Source organism: Cydia fagiglandana, chromosome 3 (genome assembly GCF_963556715.1).
Source record: "Cydia fagiglandana chromosome 3, ilCydFagi1.1, whole genome shotgun sequence".
Taxonomy (NCBI): Eukaryota; Metazoa; Arthropoda; class Insecta; order Lepidoptera; family Tortricidae; genus Cydia; species Cydia fagiglandana.
Window position 1 is genome coordinate 21030553 of NC_085934.1, and position 17907 is coordinate 21048459.

Below are 17907 nucleotides of genomic sequence, written 5' to 3' on the forward strand. Positions count from 1 at the left end.
ATATCGTAATCTGTCCATCTCTGTCGCAAAAGCGACGATACCGTAAGGCCCCATTCGCACGACAGCTTAAAAAAGCGTTGCGTTAAAACCCGACGTTGGCGCTTTTTTACTGTTTCCAATATTTGTGTTCATATGAACGCTTAAAAATCACTTGTGAGTCGTACTGCCACGTACGCATCTCAGCAAAGCCATACTTTATTTGCTATTACGATGTATTATTTGAATATAGCTTGAATATTTCAGGAATTTGTAAGCATAAGTTGACATTTTTAAGGTGAAACTAATAATAATCTTGACGTTTGACACCAAAAATTGACACTTGACAGCCAACTGACAGCAGCGCCGGCGCTTTTTTAACGCTTGTGAGAACAGATACACAGAGTTCCGTATGTTCTATTCAATTTGACGCCAACGCTCAACGCCGAAAATCGAACAGTGCTCGATAAAAAAGCGCCGCGCTTAAAAACCGCCTTCGTGTGAATACATACATGGTTATCCATTTGCGTCATTCAAACGCTTTTTTAACGCGCGTTGAAAAAGCTGCCGTGCGAACGGGGCCAAAACGAGATTAACCCACTTTCATAAACGGACTTCAAACCTCAATTAGCTAATAATCGTTTGTCCTTATCTGTCATTTTGGCTTATGTATTTGTAAGAAATGGATTAAACGTATTTTAACTAAATCAGGCCTGTAAAAGTTTTATGAATAAAGGGGAGAGATAGTATATAATCGCTCAATATCGCAATGTTGTTCAGTATAACCAAAGAGAATTTGAAATAAAGGAATATTGTCAAAGTAAATTATGTAGTCAGTATACATCCTTATTTATTCACTGATATGTGTTAAATTTGTCAAATGTTAAAAAGTATGGCGCCATCGCTCGAAAGTTTGGCCTACTCTCGAGTAGATGAAGATACTTTTTGAGATTTAACAAATTTAAAATATCAGTGAAAGAATACCAAAAATAAGGACCAAAGTCAAATGCCGTTCTAAAAGTTTTAATCATTTGTGTCGAAAGATGGCAATAAATGTACTGACTATGTAATTTACTTTGACAATACTCGTATTCCTCTAGTCTAAATTTTCTTTGGTATAACGGCCAAGTTGTTTACATTATTTATCTCGTTTCGTTGGCCCGGTTTACAAAATGTCCGAGTTTAGATATTCGCGGTAGCCCCTCTGTTCGCTACCTCCTATAGGCTACTAACGTTAGACCAAGAAAAGTCTGCATCAATCTTGATAGCCAACGCAGTACAAGTGCTATTTTAAACGTTAAACTTCTATGAAATTATGGCGTATAAATAACACCTGCACTGCGTAGGCTATCAAAATCGCTGCAGTTTTCTTGGTCTAACTTTATAGACATCGTTAACCCTTTGCCCGCCAAGATTCCGACACGATAGGCGAGACGTTCAAAGGGTTAAGGGACTAAGTTGGCATAAACTTGTAATATTTGCGGAACGCTCTTTCCAATTGCTTACATTAGAAGGAGAGTGCTAATATAAAAAATAATATTGTAACATGTCCCTGGGTTATCTATTGGCTATGATAAATTCAGATCTAGTGTCTAAGGCAATGGAAATCTGCCACATAGAATCGACAGATTTCCTCAGTTATAGAGAATTAGACCAGTTATTTTAGGGCCATAGAAATCAGATCGGAATTTATCAAAGCCAATTAGTAAGGTTCTGAATTAGCTGAATTCAAATGTTTGTGGTGGTCCTAAAATGATTCCCACCAAACAGGCCGGGCCGTGCTTTCCTTAATGTTTAATTTCTGGATGTTACACTGGAGATAACTACCTGCTATTTAAAAATGAAATTTTATTATAACTTGTCCGAAAATTCTGCTTAAAATTAGTAAGTACTTCTATATGCCACTACCATAGAAAATTCCATCCCCTTTTCACCCCCTTAAACGATAAACACTGCCATGTTCTTTCTTAGGATTAGAATTTCATCTAAATCGGTTCAGCGATTCAAGCGTGAAGAGGTAACAGACCGAGTTACTCTAGCATTTTGCTAGCCCAATATTACAGGGTTGTTCTATGTTACATTTTCAAGATAGTTTAAATTCGACCTAATGTCACTATGACAAATGTTGTCAGTTCGATAAAAGTGAAACATAGAACCCTGTAATATTGGGGCAGCGATTTATAGTATTAGTTTAGTACAGCGGTCGGCAACCAGCGGCCCGCGAACCTCTCACTTGCGGCCTGCGAGCCTCCCTGGCTATTTTGTATGTAATATTGACAAATGTCTGATAAAGTCATAAATATTAACAAAGTGCGGCCCGCGTCCACTTCATTAACTTCTATGTGGCCCTTGGCTGCTAAAAGGTTGCCGACCGCTGGTTTAGTAGGATTGTATATTAGATTCAAATTATTTTGCCTAGTAGTGTTCATCGGCCCGGCCTGTTTGGTGATAATCGTATACATATTACGATTGTATCCAATTTCTTTGTCCAATGTGCACATTTTGCTTAGTGAGAGTGTGAGACGCAATGCACATTGGACCAAGATATTGGACAGGTGGAATAGCCACCTTACAAACTAGATATTTTAAAGATTTTGAACCAACAAAACCAGATTACTCAGCAGTCGACCATGGGCCTAGTCAAGATGACAAACTATAGAAAACGCCAAACATATTCGTAGGATCTGTCATTCAGATACATTTTTTTTACTTTTCGTTTGGCGTTTTTCGATGTAAGATTGTCATATTGGCTAGGCCCCGGCCCCCCCTATAACATACAGTTAACATAGAATTCCACAATCTATGGATCATACTAAAGTATTAAACAAGTATGTATTACATATTCATCTATAATTGTGACGTCCCACGGGTAAAGGTACCTTATGGCGGTTGACGCTTACGCTATTATTAACGACGCTCCAATATTATTGCGGCGCTATGCGACGTAAGCGCCAGCCGCCATAAGGTACCTTTTGCCGTGGAACGTCACAATTGTCTTCCGTTGCCGCAATATTCACAAAATAAAACTACGGATTATTACACGTATAAGTAAATTAATGAATTTAGTTGCGATGAATTTTAAATTTATTATGTGCAATATAATCCGTTTGAAATTTATTGATTTGTCATAACAGGGTCAAATATTTTGTTGGTTTACATTCTATAACTTATTATCACACTATTTATTACACCGTGAAATTGTCAAATTTTGTCTTTATTAGACATATTTTTCCTCCAAATCAAAGAAAAAAGCACATTCTTGAGGAAAAGCGACACAATTATAACAAAATGACACACAGTTTTATAAAATATTCTATAACATATTCATCATATCAGCCTTTTATCGCTCACTGCTGAGCATAGGCCTCTCTTCGAGTACCCCGCTTCATATAGGTAGTACTTAAGAGCTTTTAATAAACGGAGTCGCCTTTAAGAGCTTTCTCCTTTGCCGTACACCTTGCACAACTGTCTTACTAAATACTCAAAGATATAAATTGGCCTGATGACAATAACAAAGAAACATGGAAATAATAGTTTCAAAGAAACATATATGTTAATATGGTTCTAAAAAATGGTCCAATCTCAGTATAAACATTAGGATTATTAATATATTCAATAAAATAAAAGTGCAAAATTCTCCAATCAGCCATTTTGACTGAAACGCCAATCAGAAGCGACATAAGGAGTGACGTCATCAATACATGACGTATTTCTTAGAGCAGTATAGACATCCTCATTGACCGTAATTCATACATCCTCACCAAAGCAAAATGTTTCTGTACGGGAATATATTTCCAATAACACCTTGTTATACCAAATTTTATGCAAATAAAGAATTTTCACTTCATTTCATTTTTCATTTCATTTCAAAAGAGTTTGGAGGTTAAAAAAAATGTTATTTCGCCACTAAACATTTATTACGTCCAGAAAATATTATTACACGATGTAAAGTAAATGTTTATTTGTTATTAAATAAATAAAATGCTAAATAATATGATATTTCACCAAAAAACTTTTTTAATTACTTGGCTGAATGGAACTATCATTGCCATGTTTGCTGTCGTAACTAGAAAAAAATAAAAATTAATAAGTAAAACCGGCGTTCGGTAATTTTCACTCAAAATTTACATGAATCTAAATAATTCATTTTAAATTGCAACCGTGTGAGAGTCTTAGTATAAAATGAATGATTGTGAACAATTTTTGTAATGTATTTATCATTCCTAATCGTAATAATATATGGTGCTGAATTAACAATATCATTCGGATTCAAGGGAAATTCGTAACTGTAAGTATGTAAACAATGTCTACCACCATAATTTATGACGTCACAAATGGCGTGTGAGGCGTTTTCGCGTGAGGTTTAAACTAGCTATAATGCAATTATTTATGTTAAATCTTATGAGTATAGCTGAAATATTGTGTTTTTGGAACCAATACAAGTGTACCGACAATATTAAAAGGGATTTCAAAATTTGTCATCAGGCCAATGCTGTGATGTAACTTGTCGTCGGGTCAGTTTCTCGAAGTTATCTAGCCTTCATCACCTTTAGCAATAGTAGATTGACAGACGAATGTGCAAAAAAGGATTTCAGTGACTTTTAGGCACTATTAAACGCAAAATTGGACAATTACGCGGTTATATCGAAGCATTCATCTCTCTCGCACTCCATTCTGTCGAGAGACAAGTTATGTCGACGTTGAACCGTGCTTGAGGGTCTGAATCGAATCAATACTTGACCTTACTGGAGGCTAAGTTGGTTTGTGATTCTTGACGGGGAAGTAAGTTTTCCTCACGTGATGTAAAATTAATAATAATTATACGGAGTACGATTTGCTTTTATTGTTTTATTTCATTAAACACGAATTAGCTTCACCCTTTCACTGTCAAAGACGTCAACTGACACGCGCTGCTACAGCTCAATGTGATTGTGGCCTCGAATGTCCATTTTCCCGAATGTCCAGTCCCTGTACGTCCTGTTCCCCAAACGCCCAAACCCTTTACGTCCAATTCCCCGAATGCCCAGTCGCTGTAAGTCTAATTCCCCGAATGTCCAGTCGCTGTACGTCTAATTCCCTGAATGTCCAATCACTGTACGTCTAATTCCCCAAACGTCCAATCACTGTACGTCTAATTCCCCAAATGTCCAATCACTGTACGTCTAATTCCCCAAATGTCCAATCACTGTACGTCTAATTCCCCAAACGTCCAATCACTGTACGTCTAATTCCCCAAATGTCCAATTTCCCAAACGTCCAATCACTGTACGTCTAATTCCCCAAACGTCCAATCACTGTACGTCTAATTCCCCAAATGTCCAATCACTGTACGTCTAATTCCCCAAATGTCCAATCACTGTACGTCTAATTTCCCAAACGTCCAATCACTGTACGTCTAATTCCCCAAACGTCCAATCACTGTACGTCTAATTCCCCAAATGTCCAATTTCCCAAACGTCCAATCACTGTACGTCTAATTCCCCAAACGTCCAATCACTGTAGGTACGTCTAATTCCCCAAACGTCCAATCACTGTACGTCTAATTCCCCAAATGTCCAATTCCCCAAAGGTCCAATCACTGTACGCTAATTACCCGAATGTCCAATTCCCCAAACGTTCAATCACTACATCTAATTACCCGAATGTCCAATTCCCCAAACGTTCAATCCTTAACTCGTTCATTCCGAATAGTTTCACGATGACGCGCCGCGCACGATAGTCCTGGCGTTCAAAAGGTTAAAAACGAGGGGATGGATTATGTACAGTCGCCGTCAGATATAATATCGGAGCGGCCGGGGTGCTCACAAATAAATATCGTTCCTTATCATGAACAGTGGTACAACTAAAAATGAAATGCTATTGCATTTAATATTCTATCTTTTACTGGTAAGATTAAAAGTTGAATGGCATTTCATTTTGTTTTGTGTCACTATTCATGATAAGCGTCGAATTATCTGAACACGCCTCTATTGTCAAGGCGTTATAGAGTGCGCGTTCAGATATTTTTGAGCACCTCGGCGGCTCCGATATATCTGATGGCGACTGTACATACGTTTGACAAAATATTCCTGTCGGTATTCTACAGGCTGCACTTCGGGGAGTGTGCCCAAGAGCTACACGAGCTTATTCCACCGTCCCCATTCTACCATCGGACTTTTAGACGCACGGCCGGTTTCCATCCTTACTTACATGGTAGATATTCCACCAATTCGCACGAAGCGCTTTGCTTCTACTTTCCTTATGCGCACTGCCAAGGAATGGAATTCCTTGCCGGCGTCTATATTTCCGTGTTCTTATAACCCGGCAACCTTCAAATCAAGAGTGAACAGGCACCTTCTGGGCGAGCTCGCTCCATCGTAGGCCACGTCTACGCCTCGGCTAGTCTGTGGCCATGAGTAAGCCCATTCATAATTAAAAAAAAATATTGTACAATTGTGTGAAGAAAAAAAACTACATATGTATAACATGATATGATTTAATTACGGGGTTATACATTATGTACCAATGATTTATGATGAGCAATCCAACGTTTTGGCACAAAAACTGCCATACAAATAAAACACTATGCTACGGGTAAATTCACTAGAAATTAAATATAAATTAAAACATTAATAAATAATAACTTAAGTAATCTAAGTTTAGTTGCACAATTAAATAAGTGTTGATAAGTAGGTGAGGTGGCGAACTTATATAGATCTAATTCATACTTACTATATCTATGGGATTTAATTATTTGATGTATTTAGATTAAACCGTGCAGTTTTATAATGCGATAATACTTCCCTATTAATAGTCCAATTATTTTTATTTAACAACTGGCCACCTAATACTAAAATGAATTATATTTATAGGTGAATAGAATTCATTTTTAGTTTAGGGCGGCCAGTTACTGGCGTAAGTGGCGTATTACCTACTTCGATGATCAGCAGATCCAGGCTGTGATTAATTTAACTAGATATTAGTATTTAGTATCTAATCCGTGAGTAAATAAAGTTATTCTGGGTTAAAATGATCCCTACTACAGTCAGCAGCAGAAGTCGCTAAGCGGGCGAGGTGTTCAAAATTACCTTGACACGCTCTTATTCTCTTAACATTAAAGTCGCGTCAAGATCATTTTGAACACCTGGCCAGGCGTGTCTCACTCCGCGATTTCGTCGCTTTACTACAGGTAGCTAAAAGTGCATCCGTTCGGCCCCAATTTTGGGGTTTGCCATAAGCCGCGCGTGGCGCTGTCGCCACCTAGCGGCCATATCTGTGCTGATCGTAACAGACGATCTAACAAAAGTTAGAGAGTGAGTCTTCTGTACTAGTACTATTATTTATTCTGTGACCTGGCCCGCTTAGCAACTTCTGCTGCTGAATATACAATATTGCAACAATAACATTTGCACAATATGTAAAACTACATATAAAAATATATTCTAAATATAATAAAGCTACGTAAACCTTTCCGTTGCTGGCAATATTGTTGCGTTAAATACTTCATTAATGATTCTCATAGTCATGTGTGAATACTATACCTAAGTTGATAATACCTTTCATTTCCTTAATAAATTGATAATAATGATATCAGATCAGACACTCGATATTCTGACGTTTAAGGCAACAAATATTATTTTTAACTGACTTTATAAAAAGGAGGACTAGGAGGAGGTTATCAACACTGCCGGTATCTTTTATTGATAGTTAGACCAAGAAAAGTCTGCAAAGATTTTGATACCCCACGCACTGCAAGTGTTATTTTAAACTAAAACCAAAATATTACTTTGCTAATCCGCGTAATAAGATAACGTGCTAGTCAATCAGTGCTAACCCGTTATACTTACTTGCGTATTTTTTGCATGCAATTAATGTTCCCACCCTCCCACCGCAAAAATAAATACGCAAATAAATATAACAAACCACCACCAAAAGAATAATACTCGACACGTGTTTCGCCTCTCTACGAGGCATCCTCAGGAGCTGTTGACGGTCTGACGTCCGGCAACGGAATGACGTGTCCAGAATGGTCGGCCATATTTATACCTTGACCACTCCCCCTACTGTGCAAGTGTGAGTGAGATGGAAAAATTCGTAATAACGGCGATGACGCAACATTCAATTGTTCGTTAAGAATCATGCCCCTATTGTTGTACCTAATTATTTCCAGTTGTTCCAGAACACCCAAACGCAATCCCTTCTCACAAACATGCAAAACATCAAAAGAATGATTCTCAGATAAAGTGTGGCCTGTATCTAATAAGTGCTTTGCAAAATTGGATTTTTCTGGATGGTTATGTCTATATGACGCAATATGCTCTTTATACCTAGTAGTGAAATTACGGCCCGTTTGCCCCACATACACTTTATTACAATCGTCACAGGTAAGCTTATAAACTCCAGACTTTTTCCCATTCTCGATCTTATCTTTGCCATTACAAAGCTTTGAGCGCAAAGTGTTATTTGTCTTAAAGGCCACAGGAATGTCGTTAGACTTTAAAATATTGTAAATTGCATCAGACAACTTGCCAACATAAGTTATGTTCGCTTTATATTTCTTAATCGGTTCAGAGGATCGTGCCGCATACAACATAGTGTTGACTATAGTATTCTGCTTCTTTCTGATGATACCATCCACCACAGACTTATCGTAACCATTCGAAACTGCTAAGTGATAAATATTATTTAATTCAATCTGATAGTGTTCATCAGAAAGAGGCACAGTCAACATTCTATGCACATAACAATGAAAAGCAGCCAACTTATGCTGCCACGGATGCGTGGAAGAAGCCGGGATAACTGTATCGGTATGTGTAGGCTTACGGTAAATTCAAATTTTTAGGTAAGCGAACATAACTTATGTTGGCAAGTTGTCTGATGCAATTTACAATATTTTAAAGTCTAACGACATTCCTGTGGCCTTTAAGACAAATAACACTTTGCGCTCAAAGCTTTGTAATGGCAAAGATAAGATCGAGAATGGGAAAAAGTCTGGAGTTTATAAGCTTACCTGTGACGATTGTAATAAAGTGTATGTGGGGCAAACGGGCCGTAATTTCACTACTAGGTATAAAGAGCATATTGCGTCATATAGACATAACCATCCAGAAAAATCCAATTTTGCAAAGCACTTATTAGATACAGGCCACACTTTATCTGAGAATCATTCTTTTGATGTTTTGCATGTTTGTGAGAAGGGATTGCGTTTGGGTGTTCTGGAACAACTGGAAATAATTAGGTACAACAATAGGGGCATGATTCTTAACGAACAATTGAATGTTGCGTCATCGCCGTTATTACGAATTTTTCCATCTCACTCACACTTGCACAGTAGGGGGAGTGGTCAAGGTATAAATATGGCCGACCATTCTGGACACGTCATTCCGTTGCCGGACGTCAGACCGTCAACAGCTCCTGAGGATGCCTCGTAGAGAGGCGAAACACGTGTCGAGTATTATTCTTTTGGTGGTGGTTTGTTATATTTATTTGCGTATTTATTTTTGCGGTGGGAGGGTGGGAACATTAATTGCATGCAAAAAATACGCAAGTAAGTATAACGGGTTAGCACTGATTGACTAGCACGTTATCTTATTACGCGGATTAGCAAAGTAATATTTTGGTTTTAATTAATATGGATTTCCGCAAAGTAACGCCTGATTCTATTCACTGTTATTTTAAACGTCAAACATCTATGAAATTATGACATAAATTGCCAAAACTAGATACACAAACAGTTGAAATTTAGATTATATCGTCAACACAAAATTTTCTTCTATGGCAAAGGTGCATATTATTTACTTCTATGTTTGTATTGTCTTTTTTGCAACCCCTAGACTACGGTGGTGGGTGATTATATTTGTTAAACACATAACATATTGTGAAACGACCTACAAATGTCTTCTCCTGTTACTCTAAACTGTATTTTCATATCCCACATACTAAAATTCTCAATTCAATTGGCCAATCTGCCCAATACAACTGTTTTCTTTTTTAAAAAAAGCTGACAGATTAGTAATAGTTTGGGAAATCAAACGGTATCTAGGTAAGCTAGGTATCTAGTAAGTCTAGTATCTAGGATATAAAACAGAGCTTATAATATCTAGTCTCACAGGTATCGTTCACTCCATATGTAGCGTATCACTTCTGTAACAATAAGGCATGTGTTCGTTGAATTTGTGGAAGTGTGCGTTGTCCTTGGCGGGAAAGAGACGGGGATTGTCGACGTACGCGTCGCACTCGTAGCACCACACCGAGAGGTCGGAGAGGGACAGCACTAGCGGGTGCGAGGAAGATGCATAATGGGCCTCCATGTGAGCGTTGATACTGCGGCCGCATGCTCTCTGGGAACAAATAGTTCATTAATCAATATTTTGACTTGACTAGTCCTTTAATTGACCTAATATTTTTGAAATAAGGTGTACGAATTGTGAGTTAAGAGAGGGTGGGTACTGATAAATCATCATTTGTGACGTACGTTACGCTATTATTAACACCGCTCAATAGTATTTTATACAATCGTGATATAATAGAGAGCTTTTCAGTCGAGTACCGTGTTTAGGCAACGAAGCTTGCTGAGTTGCCTAATTCAGGTACGAGATTGAAAAGCTTGACTATATCACTATTGTATACAATACTTTTTCTACGAGTCAACAAAAATAATACTTAAAACTAGTAGAATCATACAAACAAACCAAACCAAAAGTATACACTATGCAGCTAAGATGGTACGCGAGCAGCCGCGATACCTTATTCATACTACGCGCCCCGGCCGCCGCGCCCGGCGCGTTGGTCAACGTCACCTTCTCGTAACTCATGAGGCCCTGGTACTTGCTCCGCGCTAAATTAAATTTTTAGACAGTTGTTTTCTCGATTTTGGCCACCGTAGCCTATGGAGACTAACAAGCAACACTAAGTGGTTTTCGTAGTCTATGGATGTTGCCATATTAAGGGTGTCACATGCGCGTTTCTGACTTATGAACCAAGTGTTTCTACTATACAACCTAAAATAAATAATTAATTTGAGCTATGGTTTTGTTTCGTCCTCTTGATCGCGGCGAGCTGTGATTGGTCAGTTTCATTATAGTTGACTAAACTGTATCGATATGAATATTATAGTTGAGTTGGGAGCCCACACATTAAAAATAACCAATTGAAGTTTGGTATAAGAAATCTTAATTCAAGAATTATAGTCGACGAGTAGAAAAATACTATTGCAAATGTATAATGAGCGTCATTAAGACCATAAAGATCGGACGCCTGCGATGGGCAGGGCACGTGATACGAATGGACGAGGCCAGAGTACCCAAGCGCCTTCTAGAAGGCCGACCGGAGGGCCGCAGAGGTAAAGGCAGGCCCAAGCTCAGATGGTTGGATGGCGATACCAGGACATCAGGACCTTAGGAGTGAAAAGTTGGAGAAGAAAGGCCACAAACAGATCGGACTGGAGAGACTTGCTCGACCAGGCTGAGGCCCACCCGCGGCTGTAATGCCTCAGATGATGATGATGATACTATTGCGGTGCTATGTGACGTAAGCGCCAGCTGCCAAAAGGTACCTTTTCCCATGGAACGTCACATTTTCAAAACGTCACAGTTCTGTGTCTACGCCTAAAATCTAAAACGACTAAATAACAATTACGACACTTAATGAAGCTTAAAATTTTAATAAAATTGTTCATGATTTATTAATTTACAGAGACATATTTATTTTATACAATTTAGTAACCTGCACGACATTTTGCATACTGTGTAACTATTAAAAACAAAACAGATTCTCTAAACAAAGTCAAATAATAGAACATAATTAATTAAAATTAGAAAATAACCCTATAAATGTATATAAAATCTAAGGAAGCCATTAAAATACACCCGACCTAAGCCGTAACGGTTAAGATATGTAAAATGAACCGTGAATCATACAAAGTTTGGCAATAGGCATGCATGCATTGTTAATTAGGGCTTTAGTGTCTGCGCGGCTACCGCGAAAACCGAAATTCGCAAATTGCGGGGATCTTTCTCTTTTATTCCAACGAAGGCGTAATTAGAGTGAAGAGAATTCCCCGCAATTTGCGAACTTCGATTTTCGCGGTTATAGCCCTGTGTCGTCCCGTCTTCTATTCACTTTGCCGTATTTGCATAAATACGAATTTACACTTTGGAAGGGGCGACATTTAATACGAACTAGCGAACTGTCCCGGTTTCGCACGGGTTAACAAATACACCTAAACCTTCCTCGAGAATCAATATTAAAACCGCATCAAAATCCGTTTAGTAGTTTTTGAGTTCACCGCGACCATATTAACCATAGACCTAGTATTACATAGATGAGCTATACGCGTGCCTCCGTGAGGGACAAAACATACGCAAAGCGACAATATTAAAAACACGTTTTAACATTCCTGACAACATACCAAAAACAATCTACGTAATTCGGTCGGGTTATTTGTTGCCCACCATAAACCATACTACATTTTTGGTTTGTTCCCCAAACAAAAAGTGAGACTGTGACAAGGACAAGCAATAATACCGCTTTCTCTGCTACTCCTACTGAAATTTCCATAAGTGAATCTCGTTCGGTCGTTTGGCCCCTCCCCCGTGTCATCGCTATATTATTGTACCTCTATGATAGACAGACGCGGCGGAGGACTTTGTTTTATAAGGTGTAGTGATATTTTAGCAGAAGTGGAGATGGACTGGCCACATGTTGAGAGACATGCAGGAAAAATGAGGTAATTGGAATAATTGGTAGCCAAAGGAGACCTCAAACAAGATGGGAGGAACTCAAACTCACAGCGGACCCGAACTGGAGAAGAGTGGCCACCACAGACCCCAATGGAAAGAGCTAGAAACCTTTGCCAAGCGGCACACTGAGCTTAGAGAGTAGAGACATACTCTAACTCAGAAAAGGGCTTGATAGACAGATAGATATGTTAGCGAATATGATACAGAGAATAGTGAGAGCAACCAATGCATTTGCAATTTGCTTAAATTATTAAAGCCAGTCGCAATCCCCAGTAATGTAAGCATGCATTATAATCATAAGTATACTCACTATGTAACAATGCAGGCACACCCACACCTCGCTCGTCTCGTCACACTCACAGCACTTCACTCTCTGTTCGAACTTCACATCCGCCGGCAACTCACTCAAACCGTCTATATGAGGGCACCACGGGAGGGGTATCACCGCGAACATCTCACCGTCCACTATAGCTTGCATGTTCTCCGCTAAATAGTCCACTAACGTCTGCTTAGCCGGTTCACCTTTAGATGAGCCCGCCTGAGGCTCCGGAATACTAGTCTTAGATGGAGTATTCTTTGAATGCTCCGGGTCCTCATCGTCAGTGCCACAGTGGATGCCATCGGAACATTTCACCGAGACATCTGGAGATTTTATCGAAGTATCCGACTTTATAGTTAGAGAGGCGAGCGCCTCAATAGTGTCATCCTGAGTTTTGGTAGAATCGAAGCTCGTCTCAGATTTGTCTTCCTCGGTTACAGTCAAACCACGGCTAGGTAGCGGTTCTTTTAGAACGTTTTCAGCCGGTAACGCTAGCTGGAACTTCAAACTCTTCCAGTACTTCTTGTGTGTGGTGATGACGTCATTGATAGTTTCGACGGCTGATGGGTTGGTGGGTGTGTTGTCGTAGTGGTGCGATATGGGGTCTCCGAGCAGGGCCTTGGTGCACTGCGTCATGGCGTGCGCGATGCTGGTGATGTTGTAGCCGCCCTCGAGCGCGAGCACGAGGCGGCCGCCCGCCAGCGAGCGCAACAGCTGCGTCATGCGCCCGTAGCACTCGGGGGACACTTTGCAACCTAGAAATATAAATAAATCAGATAATTAATTTATGTTTTCACTCATTGACGGTAAGGATATGATCGAATATAGTAAGATTTTACATACAAAGCAGTATCGGGCTTGGATATGGCCTCTTGTATTTCCAATTAACGGCTAGAGTTGAGCATTTTAACATTATACCTCGATATCAAACGGAAGGCGATGACTAAAATTATTAATGTTTTTTACATGTTTCGGTGCCTGCCGTTCCTCAATCCAGGATCTATATCTGAATCCCTAAAGTTTTTTCTCCTATCTTTGCATTCCCTAATATTGTTTGTCATAATGATCAGTTGTCCTAACACTCGTATACCCTAATTTTGGTTTCCCTTTTATCGACTGGCCGATTTTTATTTGTCCTAATATGTTTTTCCCTAATGGCACTTTCCATATTGGGTATTTATCCTAATGTTATGTAGCATAATTCTTTTTTTGCCTAGTTATTGTTAGGCCTAAAAATTATATATCCTAACCATCATGTTACCTAATTTTACTTAGCCTATCGTTTCTTGACCTAATACTCGTATGTCCTAATTTAAATTCCCCTCCTAACCTAACCAATGGCAGCATTTCATTTTTGCGAGGATCGCAGTTCTAATCTAACCTAACCCACTTTTGTGACAGCAGTTCGTTTTTTCGAGGGTCACAGTTCTAACCTAACTTAACCCACTTTTGTGGCAGCAGTTCGTTTTTTTGAGGGTCACAGTTCTAACCTAACCTAACCCACTTTTGTGGCAGCAGTTCGTTTTTTCGAGGGTCACAGTTCTAACCTAACCTAACCCACTTTTGTGGCAGCAGTTCGTTTTTTTGAGGGTCACAGTTCTAAACCTAACCTAACCCACTTTTGTGGCAGCAGTTCGTTTTTTCGAGGGTCATAGTTCTAACCTAACCTAACCCACTTTTGTGGCAACAGTTCGTTACCATTCATTATGGAAAGTAATTGTTATGATAATTGATCAATAGGAAAAGTAACTGTTATGATAATAGATCATTAGGGCAATAGCCATTAGGTCAAAACAGTTAGAGCATGTTATTTTATGCCAAACAATGTTAGGAATTTCGAAAATATGGTAAAATACTTTAGGGATCTTGATAGTTATGGTATAAATGCTTAGGTCAAATGATTCTTAGGCTAACCATTACATTATGGAAAATAATCGTTATGACAATTGATCGTTAGGGCATGTGCCCATTAGGACAAACCAGTTAGAGCAAGTGACTTTAGGACAAACGTTGTTAGGGATTCAGAATGACACCCCTCAATCCACCAACGAAGCGGCAGCTGACGTCCACGAGGGTTCATCATACATAGCCGTTAACCATTATACGAGTTATTGGATTGGTCATGGAGATCTGTTCCTGGCTCGCGATCTATGAATGCAGCTCTGTCATATTTATATTATTTATATCGAGGTGACGCGCGCGCCGCCTCGGTCGAGGCACGTTTTCACTGGCCGTTTTGTGCGCGAGGAAATTGCCTCGCTCGTAGCACGCTCTGTGTGGACCCGGCTATTGGACTGTTTTGGACCACTCGAAACAAATTTATATAAAAATAACGCACTGTGATTGGCTAGTTACCGCAGACATCAAATCCTGCCATCTCTAAAGACTACTTGCTTTTAAATCCATTGTGCGTCAGTAGAAAATAAGCGGCAAAGGGTTGTCGTTCCTTAGAAAATTTGATTTTGCGCCTATTTTTGAAGACCGGTCTGGCCTAGTGGGTAGAGTAACCCTGCCTGCTAAGCCGATGTCTTGGGTTCGAATCCCAGTAAGGGCATTTATTTGTGTGATAACACTAATTTTGATTTGTTCCTGAGTTATGGGTGTTTTCTATGTATATAAATATGTATTTATCTGTATAAGTATGTACATCGTCGCTTAGCACCCATAGTACAAGCTTTGCTTAGTTTGGGGCTAGGTTGATCTGTGTGAGATGTCCCCAATATTTATTAGTATTATTTTATTTTTATTTTTTTAAATGACAAGTTGCCTGACAATGACAGACTATATTAGTGTTACCTCCTAGCGGGTCGCCGACGCAGGCGTCGAAGCCGGCCGACACGAGCACGAGCGAGGGGTTGTACTCGTACGCTATCGGGAGGACGACCTGCGTGAACGCCGCCATGTACTCTGCGTCGCCCATGCCGCGCTGTTATACATACAGGTAAGTTTTATTATGTCATACTCATAAATTCATAAACAAAGAAGGAAATGACTAATAGAATTACTGTTAGATTTTTTTACCACGAGTTGGATGTACTCATAGAGCACGAGAACATCGTCAGGTTCTGTAAGTCACAGCGGCTGAGATGGGCGGGTCACCTTGAAAGGATGCCGGACAAGAGGGCACCAAAAGTCATGACAAGGTGGACGCCGCAACAAAAAAGACCGAAAGGCAGGCCTAAGAAGCGTTGGATAGATTGTGTAGAAGAAGATCTTAGAAAGATGGGAAAGTTTACCAACTGGAAGAAGGTCGCCAGGCACCGCGACAACTGGAGGAAGATTGTGGAGGAGGCCAAGACCCACAAAGGGTTGTAGCGCCAACGGAAGTAAAGTAAGTAAGTTAGATTTTTTAAAAGTTTACATGATTGAAAAATCGCATTGGTGGTGATAATACAATGTTTTTTGTTGTTATGTGCGTGGCGTCTCAAATGCCTCAATGCGAAAATTTATAAAAAAAAATGAGAAACAATTCAGAAAGTGCAGTAAATATCGGGAAGAGAATTTTGAATAAAAATCACAGAAAAGTGCACATGGAAATATTTCACGTCTTTAAAAAGTTCGTCTGTACACCAGGTGGCCTAGCGCCAAGCCCAAAATTCGCAAATTGACCTTTCTCTTTTACTCCAGTGAAGGCGTACAGATAAATGAAAATGAAAATATTTATTTCAGACACCATGTATCCATATTTTTGTCTACAAAACTAAGTATTAGTAGGTAACAAAGAAAAATAAAACTATAAATAAACATGCCCGCAATTTGCAAACTTCGATTTTCACGGTTATAGCATAGTTTACCTTATTCCATGGCACGTTGACGTTGAAGCCCTCCCCCCTCCCCTCGCCTACCGCGGTGTGGTCCGCGTCTTTGGAGTGCGGGAAGAACGAACCGTGGTCGTACCGGTGGATGGACATGTATAGGATCTGTAAACAAAATAGTTGATTATTACAAGCTTTTCATTTAGTGAGATCTGTCCTGTCTGTAGTTTTGTAATCAAATCCTGCAAGTTAAATTAGACCCTTTTACATGGGTTATTCCCACTAGTTATCACCAAGTGGTTACCAGTGGATTTTTTTTTCCATTTCTTCCACTGGTAACTACTGGAAAACTGTGTGGTCACTAGTGGGAATAAGCCTTTTACATTATTCGATTGAGCTGAAACGTCACACACTTATGTAGGTAAGTTGGGTGACAAGCAATGTTACGGTATAGTCTCTCGATTTGTAGCAGGCCCCGAACTGCCAGTGCCAATCCTTGTCTGGCTGAATGTCTATTGTTAAGTCAAAGATATAGATATCAGTGAATGAACATGGATCAAAATCATATATACCGTAAACCGGGGATACCTACTTTGATCAATTTTAGAGTTTGGAACCATTTTCTGACGATACTAATATACGAAAAAATATGAAATAAAAATATAATAATTCGTTTTTTCTCTTCTTTATGCCTTCCAAACAAAAAAAAATTAGGACTTATAATTTTTTCAGAAATAAATAAAAACAACGCGATCAAAGTTATATTTAGAATGGGGTTACTTTGAAACCACTATTTTTTTTGCTCGCAATCTAAAGTAGACCCGCTAAAAAGCTCGTAAAAATAAAAAAATAAAAATCGGTTAAGTACTTTTTAAGTTATTTATATTTTTAACGCGTGGGGTTACTTTGATATCATACCAACAGATACAAATTAAAAAATTTAAGCGCTTATTAGGTTATTTACTATAAATAACGTAGGAATTTAACTTATTGCTACTTGCATTTAGCAACAGATTTTTGAATTGCAAACTTTTCCGTTTCAGTAAATTTGGTCTGTGCACCCGGGTTTTTGATATGTTGCCTTTATACTTATTGTATAAAGTTCTAAAAAAATATAGTATGCTTTCGATGCAGCACG

The 17907-nt window shown here is 39.1% G+C and overlaps 1 protein-coding gene across 1 annotated transcript in view; it reads right to left on the reverse strand.

The window, feature by feature from the left end:
- Positions 1-10025: 10025 nt before the first annotated feature.
- LOC134680364 (histone deacetylase 6) overlaps positions 10026-17907 on the reverse strand; it is a 57327-nt gene continuing 49445 nt past the window's right edge. Inside the window, exons 17-20 of the mRNA XM_063539491.1 lie at positions 16809-16934; positions 15811-15940; positions 13006-13769; positions 10026-10295 (exon numbers count right to left, since the gene is read on the reverse strand). Coding sequence (XP_063395561.1) covers positions 10074-10295; positions 13006-13769; positions 15811-15940; positions 16809-16934 — 1242 coding nt within the window. The 3' untranslated portion in view covers positions 10026-10073. The remainder of the gene's footprint in view (positions 10296-13005; positions 13770-15810; positions 15941-16808; positions 16935-17907) is intronic.